The 17,425-nt window shown below is 27.9% G+C and overlaps 5 protein-coding genes across 5 annotated transcripts; 3 read left to right on the top strand and 2 right to left on the bottom strand.

Moving 5' to 3' along the window:
• Positions 1–1,837: 1,837 nt before the first annotated feature.
• Positions 1,838–3,229, bottom strand: OCT59_029040 (uncharacterized protein; the record flags this gene model as incomplete). Its single annotated transcript, XM_066141085.1, has 6 exons — positions 1,838–1,993; positions 2,059–2,454; positions 2,527–2,694; positions 2,824–2,868; positions 2,940–3,038; positions 3,137–3,229. The coding sequence occupies 6 exons, from the start codon at positions 3,227–3,229 to the stop codon at positions 1,838–1,840; spliced, it is 957 nt and encodes a 318-aa protein (XP_065994433.1).
• Positions 3,230–4,415: 1,186 nt separating this feature from the next.
• On the top strand, positions 4,416–5,088 carry OCT59_029041 (uncharacterized protein; the record flags this gene model as incomplete). Its single annotated transcript, XM_066141091.1, has 2 exons — positions 4,416–4,492; positions 4,668–5,088. 2 exons carry the CDS (start codon positions 4,416–4,418, stop codon positions 5,086–5,088), a joined length of 498 nt encoding a protein of 165 aa, XP_065994434.1.
• Positions 5,089–5,278: 190 nt separating this feature from the next.
• Positions 5,279–7,366, bottom strand: OCT59_029042 (uncharacterized protein; the record flags this gene model as incomplete). Its single annotated transcript, XM_025334285.2, has 8 exons — positions 5,279–5,341; positions 5,415–5,446; positions 5,544–5,661; positions 5,727–5,821; positions 5,892–6,210; positions 6,277–6,480; positions 6,568–6,710; positions 6,772–7,366. The coding sequence occupies 8 exons, from the start codon at positions 7,364–7,366 to the stop codon at positions 5,279–5,281; spliced, it is 1,569 nt and encodes a 522-aa protein (XP_025165178.2).
• Positions 7,367–14,482: 7,116 nt separating this feature from the next.
• OCT59_029043 (uncharacterized protein) lies at positions 14,483–14,996 on the top strand (the record flags this gene model as incomplete). The annotated part of the gene is made up of 2 exons (XM_066141105.1): positions 14,483–14,500; positions 14,559–14,996. The coding sequence occupies 2 exons, from the start codon at positions 14,483–14,485 to the stop codon at positions 14,994–14,996; spliced, it is 456 nt and encodes a 151-aa protein (XP_065994435.1).
• Positions 14,997–16,027: 1,031 nt separating this feature from the next.
• Positions 16,028–16,996, top strand: OCT59_029044 (uncharacterized protein; the record flags this gene model as incomplete). The annotated part of the gene is made up of 3 exons (XM_025328773.1): positions 16,028–16,352; positions 16,420–16,644; positions 16,818–16,996. The coding sequence occupies 3 exons, from the start codon at positions 16,028–16,030 to the stop codon at positions 16,994–16,996; spliced, it is 729 nt and encodes a 242-aa protein (XP_025165181.1).
• Between the last annotated feature and the right edge of the window lie 429 nt (positions 16,997–17,425).

The following is a 17,425-nucleotide window of genomic DNA, read 5'->3' on the forward strand; positions in this document are numbered from 1 at the left end:
GGAGATTACTGGACCGAGAAATCACCTAAGAGCCTAAGAGACATATTCATGTCTTTAGTCGAGCTACCTTTGTCAACCGCCACCTCGAGCCGTGAACAGGAATTACTTGACCGCATCGCATCGTTGGAAGCATCGCTTAACAAGTCCGTCTATGGTACGTAATATGTTTGGGATGAGAATTTTAGGTTATGAAAAACGAGGTAATACCTCACAAACTACTGTTCGAATAAAGATTTTACTAATCAAGCTCTTGCATTGCAGAGTTCGACGTTATCGTTAGACCGAAACAGAACGCAAACAAGTGGACTTTAAATATTGAGAGAAGTTCGATTTGGTCCTGGAGTGAGAGATTGCCTAAGAGATCGTTGCGAGGGTCGATTTTCACTTTCCAAAGCTTGAGTTTGCACCAGCAAAGTCATTTTGTTTTTTTTCGCCTTTATAGCATCCTTGAGCTCGCTTCTCTACTTATTTTAACAGAGAAAGCGTTCGCGGTCATATTACCTTTGATGAGACAGAATAAAGTGATAGACATAACGGGTTATATAGTATTTTTTGCTGTACTGTACGTGAAAAAAAATATCGATCGGCCACATTGCATCATAGGTGTAACGTAGACTCCCAAGATTTGTTGAAAAACCCGTTCCACACATGCAAAATTAATGGCCGATATATCGATGTTTTATTTAATGAAATAAATCGTTGCAGAAGCAACAACTAATACATAAAAACTGCGAATGCATCGCGTTACATGATGTGAATAAAAAAATACTAATTATTTGCTAGAGGGAGTTTTTGGGGTGATGGGATGAATAATGACCGTTAGACTATTATCCTTTTCAATATCAAAATAATGACCAAGTGTATCGTGTGTATCCATAAGATTCTTTGAGCGTACACTATGGAATTTGAAATAAAGGGTATGCTTTTCGTAAAAACAATTGGAAATCAACATTTTCTACTACATTTAAAAGGAATTCCAGTGCTTTAAAATGCACAAACTAACATTGCTTTGTAAACGAAGATATATAATTATTTAAAGTAGTTTGTTTGCTTTTATTAGCAAGTTTTTCAGCAGATTTTATTACAACTTTTCTTATTATACTAGTATTATGATGTTATTCTGATATTTTTATTTTGGTAGGCCACCACTTTTTCACTCTACAGCCTATTTGCTATATCTAAAGTGCATTCCTGCTGCTCATCCTGTTATGCTCATATATTCTCTGCTTACGTTTGTCATTAAAATTTTCATGTGTTCCACTTTATACACATAAGATTCTCAGATTGCCTTTAAAATACTTCTCATGTTTTGATATATCATAATTTCATGTATAGAACGTCTATTCCTTTGATATGTCCCTTCTTGCTCATGAGCCCTATCAGGTCATCCTTAAGTTTTCCTCGCAGTCTAGTCATCAATTATTTTTATTTGAACATTTATTTTCGTCATTATTACTGATTTAGCAAGATATAAAATCATATGCATTGTAAGCATCATACTAATACAATATTTTTGCGCAGATACTATATGTGATTTGTTGCATATACATTTGGTAATATTTTATTTGATATCACTCCATGGTAAATATTTCTAATAAACGTTTATTTGAGCTTCCTCCTCATGAAACTTATTTTCATCATTTCATCATAAGTTCGAATTGACAATCCAAAATTCAATTAAATACAGTACACACATCTTTTTTCATCAATTAGTAGAGTATGCATTTAATTTAGTTATTATATTCTAAATTATTGTGAATTAAGAAATGTTTGTTTTTTAATATTTAATATATTTAACGTATTTTATATCTAAAATTTGTTTACTACAAGCCGCGACTCACGTGACATATGCGTTATGATTACATTTCTCTTTAGAACGACTAAATATTAAAATTATACCATATAAAATTCTGCTAATTATAGCTACAAATATAATTAAACCATTCAGAGCAAGCATGAACTGGTTCCCTTTTAACGTTTCACGGTAAATAATCTAATAAATGATAAAAATAAGTTATTATTTAAAAAGAAAAATATTGTTACAGAAATATTACTTACCTGGATAACAAGTTTAGGAACATCTCGTATAAATATATTAACTATTGCACCATAAAAAACTATGATTTTTCCAAATCTATTCATTTTGGAATTAAATGTTTTCAATCCTCCCCATTTTGAATTAGAGAATTCGAAAAATTCAAGTGAAATAAAACTACATGCTATAAGGATGGTTGCAACAAATTTATTATCCTTAAGCCATCCTAAAAATTCTTCAGCATTATGCTTTTTACAATCATTACATTTTTTTTTACGTCCATAAAAACATAAAAACCAACAAAAACAACAGCAAATTTTAGTTATCCTTACACAAAAAGTATAAAAGGGTTGAGAAGCTACAGCTAGTAAAGATATATAAAAATTCCATGCACCAGAAAGTATAACTATAATTATTGACTATAGTTATATAAATAATTAGTTCAATTTAATACTAATAAAAAGAATATTATTATAAAATTTTATTATTACCAGTTTATAAATATTTTCATAATCTTTATAATCCCCATTATTATTTGCTTTCATATGTTTCATAATATTCATAACATTAAGAATAAACATAATATTAGAAATAAATCCATTTAATTTAAGAAGTATATCTACAACTGCCCAATTATTGATTTCAAGTTTTGATTTATCCTAGTAAATATAATAGTTATTATTAGAAAGTTTACAGTAAATTGTAATTCGCCCAAGATATAAGATCTTGCATTTAACATCTCTTGCAAATACACACCCAATAATAATAATAAATGATTAAATACTCACTTTTTCTTTATTATCGTTAACGTTAGAGCCGGAGCCACACCATATCTATTGCATAGATATTATTATAAAATTTATTTATAACAGATAATATCAATATTTTTATTTACTGAACCTACCTTTTTTTTATTTGTTAATGCTAAACCTATAATCCATAATATAAAAGCAAGAACATAAAAAATAACTGAAAAATCAATCATTGCCTTTATTTGCGTTAACTTTTAAAAGTATATAATATAAAGTGAATAAATGAATAATTATTACTAGTTCACTTAATATAATAAAATGATGGCACCAACATTATAATTAAACCTACTTTATCAGCGATAGGGTCAGAATTATCATCAGCTGAAATTAAAGAAACCAAAGTTGAAGCAATGATTACAGCAATAAGATATAATTTTGCCATTTTTTATGATCGTTAAAAAATTTTTGTTTATCGAGAAAGAAATGAAAATATTTTGTTTTTTATTTTCTTAATGTGGTCTTTTTATTCATTTTTCTTTTTTTATATGCATTTCTTTTGTAAATCCCATATAAGGGATAGGGGCACAAACTGAAAATTCGTCCGTTAATTTTTCCCTTTAAAGAAAGTAATAAAAATTACAAAAAAGAGTGTTATAATGCGATTTATGCAATGTCATTCTTTGAAAGAAAAAAAAATACTATTTAGGAAAAAATTAATTATTGGGTCGAAAGTAATAAAAAAATAATATATATATATATATAAGCTGATTGGTAAACAATACTGGGCGCAGCAAATATAGTGAACGGTGAACCATCAATTTTCATCATTGTCAATTTATTTTTTTTTATTCTTTGTAATTAGTAATTACGAAGTATATCGAAGTTTGACTGTAGTCCAAATATAACACTTTCCACGATTTTGCTTGAAAATTTATGAATTTATATTCCTAAAACTAAATATTATATGTTTAAAAACATTTTCCTTTTAGCATTAATTGTAATAAAGTATACGAAAAATTTTTACAAAGCAGAGCAAAAATTCATGATGTTAAAGTTTTAAAAAGAATTCTTTTTCATAGTATTCTCGTTTTATTTATTCATTGTTATAGATTTATTACAATATGTATTGTAAAATTATCTTGTTATTGATTAAAAAAGTATTAAGTAAAATTATCTAAATCATAATTTATCTAATGCGGCATAAAGAATGTGAATTTTGGTCACGTGTCCGCCAAATAATAAAGTATGTTTTGCGCGCAATGATCACGACAGGATAATTCATGTCCTGTTCGGGCAGAGATGAGCAAAATGTAAAAATTTCAGTTTATAATGCGCCCAAACATAATTTGGTTCAAATATTGAGCAATTAATGTATTTGAAATCAAAATGAAAGTTATAGAAAGTATGATCAGAGTATTGATAAATATCGTTCACAAGTGATATGATGATCATCTGGTGAATGCATATGCAACATCTCCATCTGCGCCATTTAATACTGCGGCGCCGTTCTTAATTAAGTAGATCTGGTGAAACAATGTTCGATGTGGTTAAAAAAAAACGCCTTGTTCCTGAATAAAATTTATAACGTAAAATGCGTCCTTCACTATCACATAACATGTTCCTTTATAATGAAGCAAACTTATTTTCGGGAGCCAAAATATTCCAAGAATTACCTTATTCCAAGCCAGCAGAACCTTTATAAACAGTATGTAAACGCTTTTGCTTTCTCTGAAATGGTGAAAAGTCAAAATTTCAAAAAGGAACTTCAACAACAAGCACAAAGTAGCTGGCAAGAAATAAAAAAATATTATTCAAAATCTTATCTATGGACCATTACAAACTTCTGTTCGTCCTTCTTCTTTCAATTTCCTTTCAAAAAGTAAACCTGTAGATAAACCTTCAACTCCGCCTTCTCCTTTTGAACCTTCTGATAATATTCAAATTCCACCAAATGCAACAGCACAAAAACATTCTTTTGCTACACTTCAAAAAACAAAGACCGATCTATATGAATTTAATAAAATATTTCAAATGGCAACATCATCAGAACTTCGTTCACAATTTAATTCAAAAATTAAAAAGCTTGAGGAAACTATAGTAGTAGAGAAGAGACTTAAGCAGCTAAAAAATCATGCTACATCTAAGCAACGAACTCGAAAAAGAAAATCATTTTTCATGAATGATCCTGAAAAAATGAATAGTAGTATTGAATTTGGAACTCACTGGTCGAAGTGGCATGATGTGCATGATGTTTATGGCTCAGAAATAGCTGATAAATTTTGTTATCCCGATTGCAATTAAGAAATCTCCACTAAATTTGATTTATAGATTGAAACGGTAATATTTATTGTAAATTTTATGATTTTAAATTTAATTTACAAATTTATAAAGTGGAAATTCCGAATAAATTATTGTTAAATTTAATATCTACGTATACTGCACATAATAAAATTTAATTAAATTATGGTAATTAATTTACAATGCATAAATTTCAATTAAATTTTGAAATTTCAATTAAATGCAAGTTGAAATTTGCGTGAAGCGTAAAAATTATCTATTATACGAATAGAATTATTATTTTGTGCTTAATAATAAAATATATACAGGAATTATAATCATCTACTAACCTTATAAGCATTAGTAACTTTATTTGGCCGCTCTAGAACGTGTATTTCGGAAAACTGGTTTTAAATTTGATTTTCGTTTTTTAGTAGTCTTTGGAGCAGGTTTTGGTGGTTTCACTAATTCCTGATCACGCTGATCATTTGCGTTTCTATCAACTTGCTTGGATAATGACTGATCACACGTATTATTTAGTTCGATATCAAGTCTTGTAGAACTCGCTAATAATGCTTCTTCAGAAACTGTCATTATCTACAAAAATGAAACTGAGTTTAATAATTAAAAAATTAACTTAACTTGAATCTATTTTAACTGACCTGATTATTATTGTCCAACAAGGAATACCGCTCAGAATTTGTAACTTTATTATTGAAATTATTCAATGATCTTGTTAAATCACTTTCAAAGTCCTCTAAAAAAGCAATTATTATTAATAAATTTTAATTAAACAGTTAAATTATACAGTTAAATTATAAATTTACCTGTTACTGAATCAACATTCATTTGAGTAGACTTCGCTATATCTTTATTTATGGTTTCATATTCTGAATCTGAGTCTACTGCATTATAAATACCAGTATTTAGATTGTATGATTTCTTAATAGCCCAACGCGGAAAATTTGATGATGTTGGGCAGGCTGGAATGAATGATACTAGTTGACGAAATTTATCTTTATTTGGAGATACTGGTATACGTTGATTAGGAGTTGTTATTCCACTAACAGAACCTTTGCGTAACTTTGCTTGACGTTGTTGTTCAACCTTAACTTTAGCATCAATAATATCACGCACTTTAATAGCCTAATGAAGTTAAAAAAGTTATAATATTTATAATTTTTAAAATATTTTAATAAGTATTATAATTACCTCATTACTACGCCAAGGGATGGAAGGAACATAATAAATTTCTTCTGAAATTTCATCATTAGCTTTATCTTTAATTGTGGCTTCGTCTTCACTAATTTCAGGTGATATTAATTCTCGTGCAAATAGTGCTTTAATTTCTTTAATTGGATGTCCTAATATTTCCACATCAAATGTATCAATAACACTATTTCGAGCATTAAATTTCTATAAAATTAAAATAGAGATTATTAATATTGCAAAAATGAACATTTTATATGATTGTATATGATAGTTTATTTTATATTAACATACCTTTAATGTTCTATTGTTACGGCGGTTATTAATTTTTATAGCCTTTGATTTTTCTGGTGAAGATTTGAAGACATTACGTCTTGTTCCAAAATAAGTGTTACATATCTGTCTAACCATCTCTTCCGACCATATTTCATTTTTTTCTACAAAACAAAGAGCTAAATAATAATAAATAATAAATAAATTACCAATGTATGTAATTACTTAAGTTATCTCCTCGTGATTCATAATCTTTCATATAAAATAATAAATATGCTTTAAGGACTTTCTGGTTGGTCCTGTGAGTAAAAGATTTAGAATAATCAAAAGAAAATTCATTTTCAATTGATTCATCAGAATCTTCATCATGTCGTTCATTTACTTTCATTTTATTTCGAACCAAAGCAACAAGAGTGGGAGTTAAATCATATGGGTTCAATTTGCTGTTATTTCCAGCTTCTGATTCTGAACTTTCCCCAAGTAAATCATCAACAGACTTGAATTTTCGTTTATGAGATTTAGTTGAAAATACATTTGGTTTAACTGGATGTTGTTGTACCTTTGACAATATTTCATTAATATTATTTAACATATTGTTTTGATTTAATTTTAATTGATCAACATTTTCTTCAATTAATTCAAAACGTCCATTGATAGAATTACTTTGCTGTTGAATTAAAGTTGTCAAATTGATAATACTTTTATGAATTTCTTGTAATTTAAGTTCATTTTTATCAGATGTTATTGATAATGAATTATTTTGATCTTCTAAAGTATGTAAACTTTTAGATATATTTGTTAGAAAAGTATTTGCGTTCATTTTGTTCAAGTTTAAAAAAAGAAAGATGCTTTTTCGTTAAAAAATGAATTAATTTTATATTTATATTGTATAGAAAATATAGTTCAATTGATTTTATGTATAAAAAGTATAAAAAAAAGTCTATTTATATCGTATGGAAAATATAGTTAGTTCAATTGATTTTATATATAAAAAGTATAAAAAAAAGTCTATTTATATTGTATGTATTGTATGGAAAATATAGTTAGTTCAATTGACTTTATATATAAAAAGTATAAAAAAAGTCTATTGGAAACTTAATTATATTTTCATATAAAGTGATGTCAAGTTAAATTTCCTAATTAGTTCATATATTGATTTATTATTATGCAACACAAGTGGCGAAGCTTTTTTTGTTAAATAAATATAGAAATAATTGGCGTTCAACTGATTTTTATTCTTTCTATTTTTTTAAAAAAAAATAAAATTTGGTAAAATTTACCGAATAATTAAATATCAAATAATATATTATTTTTATCATTTTTAAAATTTATAATGAATAAACAATTATGTTATTGTAATAAATGCAAAGGTTCAGTTTGTTCAAAAAGAACATTTCGCAGACATATGTTAAAAGAGCTAAATGAGCAAAATGATCTATCTATTAGGCGTAAGAAGAATGTTACAAATCAAATTAAAAATGATCATTTTGACATCTATTCAAATCTGACTCCCGAGCCTACATTTACATCATATAATGATGATGTTACTCCAACTTCACATAATAGGAAAGTTCGATCAATTCCTTTAATACCCATTTTACAAGAAACTGGTATTTTAGATAATACAGATAATAATTTTATAATTCCTGCAAATATTAATGAAGCAAGAATAGATAATATGACTATTAATGAAAAGTCATATTCTGATGATGAAATTGTTTCAGAGTATGAAATAGATGAGCATTATACTATAAATACTAACATTTCTACTAACATTCATCACAATCCTTTAATTCTAAACACAAATGAAACAACAAGATGGGCAATGTTATGGGTTTATCTCTTTCAAGATACGTTTGTATTACCTCAAACAGCAAGTGCAACATTGCTAGATTTTCTTAAAGATTTACTAGAGTCTTTTAATAACACCACATTTTCTGATTTTCCTTCAACGATATACCGTGCTGATCGATTACTTGGAGTTGAACATGAATACAGAAATTATATTGTGTGTCCTCACTGTCACCATCTTCATTTGCCAGATATTCTTAATGGTAATGTTCAACCTATTAAATGTAATAAATGTAATGAAATAATTACTAAGATGGTTCGGACTTCTAAAGGAAATCATTTAATTAAGGTTATAATTTGAATTAATAGATGATTTTAATTTAATAATTTATTTATACTCAAACAAAATTATTGTAATTAACAGCCAATCAAAGTTTATCCATATTATTCAATAATTCAGCAATTGGAATTACTTTTATCAAAACCAGAAATGGAAAATTTGCTAGAATCATGTTTTAAACGTGAAATTGATGATGATATATTTGCTGATGTGTATGAAGGAAGGGTTTGGAAAACATTTACTGATACTAATGGTCAACCTTTTTTTGTTAAAAATGTTTTAGAAATTCATATTGGATTTGCTTTAAATTTGGACTGGTTTAGTCCTTGCAAACATATTCAATACTCTGTTGGAGTAATATATTTAACAATATTGAATTTGCCACGTCATATCCGATTTCGTGAAGAAAATACTTTTGTTATTGGAATAATACCTGGTCCTCATGAGCCAGATGTAAATGAAATACACCAATATATTGAACCTTTAGTTGATGAACTTCTTCAATTATGGGCTGGCCAAGTTATAAAATCACCTAATTATCCAATTGGCAGAATTTATCGAGCAGCTTTAATAATGATCGTCTGTGATACACCTGCAGCAAGAAAGGTAGTACATTTTGATTTTTGTTATCAATATTAATTAAATATTTAAAAAATCTGTTTATATATTATTGTAAGATTGGTGGATTTTCAAGTCATTCATCTAAAAGAGGATGTTATAGGTGTGATCATTCATTTTCTACAATTCAAGATAGTAATACAGGCTATTGGAAGCCAGATTTCAGTAATTTTAACGCCAATCTTCCACAACGTTCAAAAGAGAAGCATCAAAGTATTGCCTATAAATTTAAAAATTCAAGTTCTACAATACGTAACCAAATATTTACTGAACATGGAATCCGATGGACACCTCTAATAAAACTTCCTTATATTGATATTCAGCGCTTTATTGTTATAGACCCTATGCACAATTTATATTTAGGTACTGCTAAACGAATAATGAAAAAATGGACATCTGGCGAGCAACCATTAATTTCTGTACATGATCTTAAAAAAATACAAAGTATTATTGATGCTACACCACCTCCTTCAGATATAGGTCGTATACCTCATAAAATTGCATCCCAATTTGCTGGATTTTCCGCAGATCAATGGAAGTCTTGGTGCTTAATCTATTCAACATTAACTTTAAGAGATATTCTTCCTGAAGAACATCGACAATATTGGCAGTCCTTTGTTGATTGCCTTTTACTTTGGGGACAAACTATAATTACCCGTGAAGAAATTGAATATGGAGATTTTGCAATAAAAGATTTTTTAGCTAAAGTTAAATCTATTTGGGGCCAGAAATTGCAACTCCAAATATGCATATGCATTTGCATATTAAAGATTGTATGTTAGATTATGGTCCTCTTTATAGCTTTTGGTGCTTTCCTTTCGAAAGACTTAATGGGTAAGCTAAAAATAGGATTTTATTATTGTATTATCTTAATATTTTTGTTATTGTATTATCTTATTAATATTTAAAAATTTATTACTTTAGGTATTTAGCATCAATGCCGAATTCAGGAAGGAATTTTGCTACTGAAGTAATGAATATTATTAATCGCCAATCTTTATTACATCATACAATGTCAATTGGCAAATCCATTTTTTCAGATAAAGTTATCAAGTCTTTTATGAAATTACAATCATTTCAACATGAGAATAAAGGAACAATGGCAAAGTACAATTTCACTATTCAAGAAGCTTTATATTTCAAAAGACTGCCATTTCAAATAAGTCAAATGAATATACGAGATTATGAATCAATTCCTGGCAAACTTTTAAGTCCTACATGTGAACTAACAATGGAAAAACCTTTAGTTGATTGTTTAGTTGGTTATTATAAACGAGTTTACGCTGATTTAGAATATCAATTCTATTCTGGAAGTCAACAACAAGATAGACATGCAATATTTGTTTCTCCTTCAATAATACGTGCATCAGCTCTTCAAATTGCTGATGAACATTTTGGTTCACAATTATGTCGCTCTGATCTTGCTTCTAATGTGATGGTTGCATTTCTAGATGATGAAAATAATTTTCAATACTGGCCAGCAAATATTCGTTATTTTTTCAAACATTCAATTGTATTACCATATGTTGGGATTACAGAACATGTACTAGCAATGGTTGATTGGTATGGAAAACACATAAAAATTGATCATTTTAATGTTTCACGACGAGGTTCATCTAGAATTCTTGATGGAGTTACACAAAATGGCATGAGACATGTTGAACTATGGAAACCGCCTATAATTAAAAGAGTTTCATCTGAAAATATTATACCAGTTCAACGAATTGTATGTCGATTTATAAAATCAGACTATTGTCTCCAAAATACCCGAACTAATTTAGTGGCTGTGATACCATTAAATAGAAGATTTTCAGTTTAATGATATTTAACAATTACGTATACAAAAATCAGTTATATTTGCATCAAGTTTATATAGTATTTGTAGTATATTTGTTGTTAATATCCATTATATTTCTTTATAATTTATAGAGAATTTATATAAAATTTCTAGCACATTTATTATATTTATTATTAATATTCCATTATATTTCTTTATAATTTATAGAGAATTTATATAAAATTTCTAGTACATTTATTGTATTTTTTATTAACATTTTAGCTATATATTTGCAAATATGAGCAAAATTTCATTAATGTTTCTTTATATCATAAAAATTTCGGTTTAATGTGTTATAAGTTTAAATGATATATGAAGAAGGTTTTATCACAATTTAAAATACATATATATAATAGAAACTTGTAAATTTCAAATGACATATACACTTCATGGAAATTGGACAAGTTTACAACAAATTTCTGTGATATACATTTTAATTGGAATTAATTGAAATTACCGGTAAATCAATTTGAAATATGACGTGTATATAAAATTTCTCTAGTGTAAATGTATTGCACATCACCCCACTTCGACCAGTGACTGTTGACTACAAATATCATAAGGAAGTAATTAAGGTGCGAACAGTTCAGCATCTTCAAGACTTATCATGAATTTACACATCATAAAGGCTCAGTAATACCTTGATTCTTAGCTAATATCTCAAAGTATTTGTTGTTTTTAAAAAATTTATTTAGATTATCTTACTGTTCGAACACATGCTCGAGTATGGCATCGCTCTCCATCAAGTTAGCAGGCATTATATTAAATGCTTTTAACTATGGATCATATTGGTAATGTAAATGGAGAAGCTACTATAGCTTGGGCGTAAGAATTTCAAACATGTTGGTGAACATCTTTGTGAGCTTTGAAATCGTGATCCTATTAATGGGCGGCCAGTTGTTGCTACCTATGTTGAAGAATGTAATCAAGCTGTATTTTCAGATATTAAAGCAGGAACATGGGATTGGATTGATTGTCATTCACAAATTTGCAAATATTCTGTTGATTTTCGCAAATGTGAAGATAGAAATTATAAATAGTTTTCTCTCTCCAAATGTACAAGGTTAGGATAAGCATTTTCTCAACCTATTGCATCCACTGGAATATTTAGTAATAAGCTTCCTAGTTTCGATGAGCATTGTCCAAGTATTTCACCAGAGATGTATTGTGAACTTATTTTCCAATAAAAACTTTTGTAAAGAAGCATACCAAAGCTATGCATCCAAGTAGAAGAGAAAGAACCACGCAATTAATTGAAAAGGAATGTAATAGGCAATTTATAGAAGATAAATGTGAAGGAGTTGAGGATGAACGTGTCAATATATGGTAGAAAGTCCACAAATCATACAGAAAAAGTGCAAAATAATAATGAAAGACAAATAAGAGATAGTAGTAAACGTGAAAAAGGTGGAATGAAGAATCCACAACTTTGGAAACAAGATCATCTTACATTTCAAGTTAATCTTCGTGAAGTATAATTTTGTTGAAATTAGCGAAATATATGCCACATTTATAATATATAAATGAAATATTTCCTTATATTTTTATCTTAATATCAAGTTAATAATAAATAAAATTGACAAATGCCTTTAGAATCAAATTTATGAACAAAAATATATTTATCATATACCATTACATATTCTGCGGTCTATAACAAATAAAATAAAATGGTTGTCAATTATACTTATATAATACTACAGCTGAGTATGACAAAGCTTATGATCATGCCACACTGATCATATATGAATCAAATTAATCATCATCTCGTGTTGATAAATTAATAATGTATTTAAAAACAATATAAATATATATACCTTATATTTTTATATATTTTTTAGTAAAAACTAGTAAAAAAAATATTGTCCAAAATGTTGGGTTATTACGCTCAAAAATTTGTTTAAAAACAATATAAATATATACCTTATATTTTTTTATATTTTTTAGTAAAAACTAGTAAAAAAAATATTGTCCAAAATGTTGGGTTATTACGCTCAAAAATTTGTTTGAAAGTAAGTAGTATAATTAAAAATGAAATTTATTATGTGCTAATTTTTTATTGTATAATTAAACCAAAATAAAGGTAATGGAATTGCAGAGACTATAAAAAATAATGCTTCAGAGTATTGGACCAAGTATAGGTTCAATTATTGGTACCCTTAGCATAATTGGTGGAACGCTTAAAATAACAAAAGTTATCCAAAGCAAAGTTCAAGAAGCAATTTAAACAGTTGAAATGAAGGTCAATTCAGATTTCAAGGAAGTCAAAACAAAGGTTGAGAATCTCAAAAAAAATAGTCAGAAAAGTCAAAACAAAAATTGAGAATCTTGAAATTATGGCCAATAATGTGAGCTATGATAAAATTACTTAATGATCATTTCTAAATATAAATATACAATTACTAATGTTAAATATTTCATTCAATATAGAAATTTGGCAAAATCTAAAGCCAACTTTTCCAAATAGCTGAAACTTTAGGCTAAAGCTTAAGAGGATGATTAGTGACCTATTTTCTGAGAATTTTGATCTTAAACGTGAAGTAGTGAAACTCAGAAAGGAAAATCGAGAAGCAAAAGCAAAAAAATATAAAACTTGAAGACAGACTCGCAAAAGTGAACAGAATTCTAAAGCAGTGGATGCCAGATTTCATCCTGAACAACCGCATGTGGGAGATACAGTTGCTTTCATGATCGAGGAGTATAAGAAAAGCATTGCTCCTATGGAGCACCTTTTGGGGCTAGTGAGGAGATAAGGCAGAGAAAGTATAACGAGTGGGATACATGCAAAGAAGGTGCCTAAAAAAATCTGAGAACACTGTGCACAACAAGGATCAATCCAACAACATCAGTCTGGACACTAATGGGTAACCTATTAAAGAAGTAAAATTGGAGAAATCAGCATTTCTTCATGAACAGGCTGTTGATGTAACACCTGAAGATGACTTTGCATCTAATGACATAAATACCAAGTCGTCTGAGAAAGAAAACACCAACGTGATTCTACCTAGAATAAAGACGTGAAATCACACAAGAAGAGAGAAAAGCAGAGAATATTGTACAGGATGAATTTGATTTTACAACTAGTTCAACAACTGAGACAAATCATATGACCATAATTTTCATGACAGGAAACTTACTTCCTATCACTGAAAATACCGATGAGAAAAATTCTGTAGTCATGCTATTTGTAGTGAAAAGTAAACCATTACTAAATTTAACCTGTTTATGTCAGAAAGTTTGCAATGCAGAAAAGCAAAGAATTAGGGCTAATCAAGATAAGATTTTATGTTGGTATCATTCTATTATAGAATTCAATAATTAAGTAAAAAATGTTATGAAAACCAATCAAATTGATGAGAAAAAGTGAAAGGGTAAATTTATGATTTTATTATTGATACTAAACATAACACATTACTAAAACAAACTCAGAGAGTAAAGAATATATACAAATTACTTGAGAAAATAGGAATTGATAAAATCAAGTATATCACAACATATACTGCGAATTCTATTGTAGAATTATCTAATAATCAAATTCAAACTATTATAAATTACTTTACTGAAAAAACCAATATAGAATTCTCTGATGACTCAGAAGATCATAATGAAGATAATTCTTCCAATTTGGATACCAACCAGATTAATGTATCAGAAGTGCAAACGAATATTTTAGTCCCAGCTGTTGAATATAACAAGCCAAGTGATGATAAATATGACGAAAACGCTTTTACAGAGAGTATCAGAAAGAGTTACTTTGCTGAATGTAAAGATGAGACTGAAAAGATGCATGAAAAAGAAAGAACGAATAAAATGTTAGAAAGCTTTTCGAACTCTGACTCTGACTCTGATTACGATAAGCAGATTTAAGTAGAACTCATATATGAAGAAATAGTGAGGTTAGAAGCACTAGAGGCAATTGATTCACAGCCTGCTTAATCATGTTTTTCCTGCAGTCCTGTGATCCTGCCTGCATCCTGCAGATCCTGAATTTTATAAAGTCAAGTGATTAGAAGGCCGTCATAAAAACTATAAATGCGTAATGCGAATATCAGAATCTAAGCGTAATACACTAATACAACCCATCTTTTTTTTTTAAAAAAAAAAATTAATAACGCATTTATTAATTTATTAATCAATACATAAAAAGATTACATAAATATTAAAACACTTAGAAAGCAATTAAAAATTAATTTACCCTCTATAACTAAAGTATTTGAACAATGTTTACTAAAGTCTATCTAATCTATGTTACTAAACTAATTTTGGTATTAAATTCCAACTTTGCGTATCTTTTCTTTCTATAAATCTACTGATTATTCTATTTTTTGTTACAAATTTAATATCATTTTCTCTATTTTTATATTTCTTTTTTTCTACATTTTTATCATCTTATTCTATCTTTTTATTTTTACTGAAGTTTTCTAACTCTTTTATCTGATTTTGTAATACCTAAACTCTATTCTATATCATTAACTTCATTGTACCTTTTGATCTAAAATTCTTTTTTTAACATGTCAAAACAAAATGTCCAAAGCTCATAAATCATATCTTTCTCATCTTTATCTTTTAATATCATTAAATTTACAATTAAAATCTCCTCTAATTAATTCCCAATATTTCTAATACAAGTATACAACCCATCCTATAATATGAAATAGAAATAATAGTTGCATATCTTTCCATTATGCACATTACAGCAAAATTCAAAATATGTAAAATACTCAGCAATTTTTGCTGCTAGAAGCTTGGCGGGTTGGCGGGTTGGCGGCAAATTGAAAAATAAATAAAACACACGACATGTTGTATATAACATGTGAAAATTATATATATAATATACTAAATTGCCAATAAACGTATTTTAAATTTTTTTCCTTATACTATTCTTCACTTATTGAATAATGACTTTTTTGAACTTTCATTTGAACGCTTGTCTAATTTGCCTTATTTGCTTAGATTGTCAAAGCATATATGGTCAAGATTGTATTTGTCAAGCAAAAGTAGTTGTATGGAAAAGGAAAAAAGTTAAACGTGACTATATAGTAGATTTTTACCATAAACCTCTTACACAAAAAGGCACTATAAATCAAAAACATTCATTAGACTTAGAATTTGTTAATTGGATTTTTGCTAACATTTCTTCAAAAATTGATTTTTCGTTAATTCCAAATAATGTAAATATTTGTCAAAAGTGTATTACTATGAAATACCGTGTCAAAAAGAATGGTATATTTATATAATTTGTTATATTTTAACAATAAATATATTCTTATCTTATTTAAATATATCCAAGATATAATAAATAAGCAGTTTACTCCAAATAAATTAATTTCTGTGAAAGAAGATTGTATTACTGTAAAAGACCAAATTGTTGTGAATAAAGATTGTATTATTGTGAAAGAAAATTGTTTTGATTTAACAGTTGATTCAACTGCTTTAGAAAGTACTGTGCTATCTACTCCATCAAGTTTACCAAATGATATACAATTTATGTCAAAAATATCAAAACCTGATTTACGTAAGTAATATAATTAGTTAATATTTTTATGAATACGAACTCACAAATTTGATTTAGGATATATTCCATTAGTTTGTTTTGATAAACTTAAGCAACTACGAAAAAAACTTGATGGTGCAATTGACATATACCTTATGATTTAAATAATTTGGTTACATTTGGTTAAATTGAAGAAGAGATTTTATCTCGTAATCTTCCAAAAGAATGGGGAAAAATAGAACTTGGTCTCATATGTTATCAAAAAAGTTCTAATCCTAAAGCAGATCACTTTAATTTAAAATCAAATGATTCTATTGTAGCATTTGTTGCAGAATGGAGAAAAAATAAGAAGATACAATTATGTAGTAGATAGATTAAGTAGACATCACTATATATATAGTGATGTCTACTTAATCTATCTACTTACACTATAGTGATGCCTACTTATAGATATTGATCCCTACTTACTTATTTTTACATGTCTATGCCCTTTCTAATGCTTTATTGCTATCCATCTGTTTTCACTGGTCTGTGACTGTTTGGTTGCTTTATAGATATTTGCTTGATTTTATTGTTCTGCTATCTTTTTACTGCCTTGTAACTATTTGCTTGTTTTCATTGCTCTGTAGCCTTTTTGTGGCCAAAATGCTTGGCCGGCCTTGATTGCTAAAAATCATGTTGTGATCGGGTGGCACAGTAAATTTGCTAATCAGATTTTGGCCGGCATTATGCTATATTTTTGACCTAATCTTTAGGGCGGAATATCTTGGCTTCCTGTGATTGGATTCGTGCGGTTTTAAGC

Source organism: Rhizophagus irregularis, chromosome 9 (genome assembly GCF_026210795.1).
Source record: "Rhizophagus irregularis chromosome 9, complete sequence".
Classification (NCBI taxonomy): domain Eukaryota; kingdom Fungi; phylum Glomeromycota; class Glomeromycetes; order Glomerales; family Glomeraceae; genus Rhizophagus; species Rhizophagus irregularis.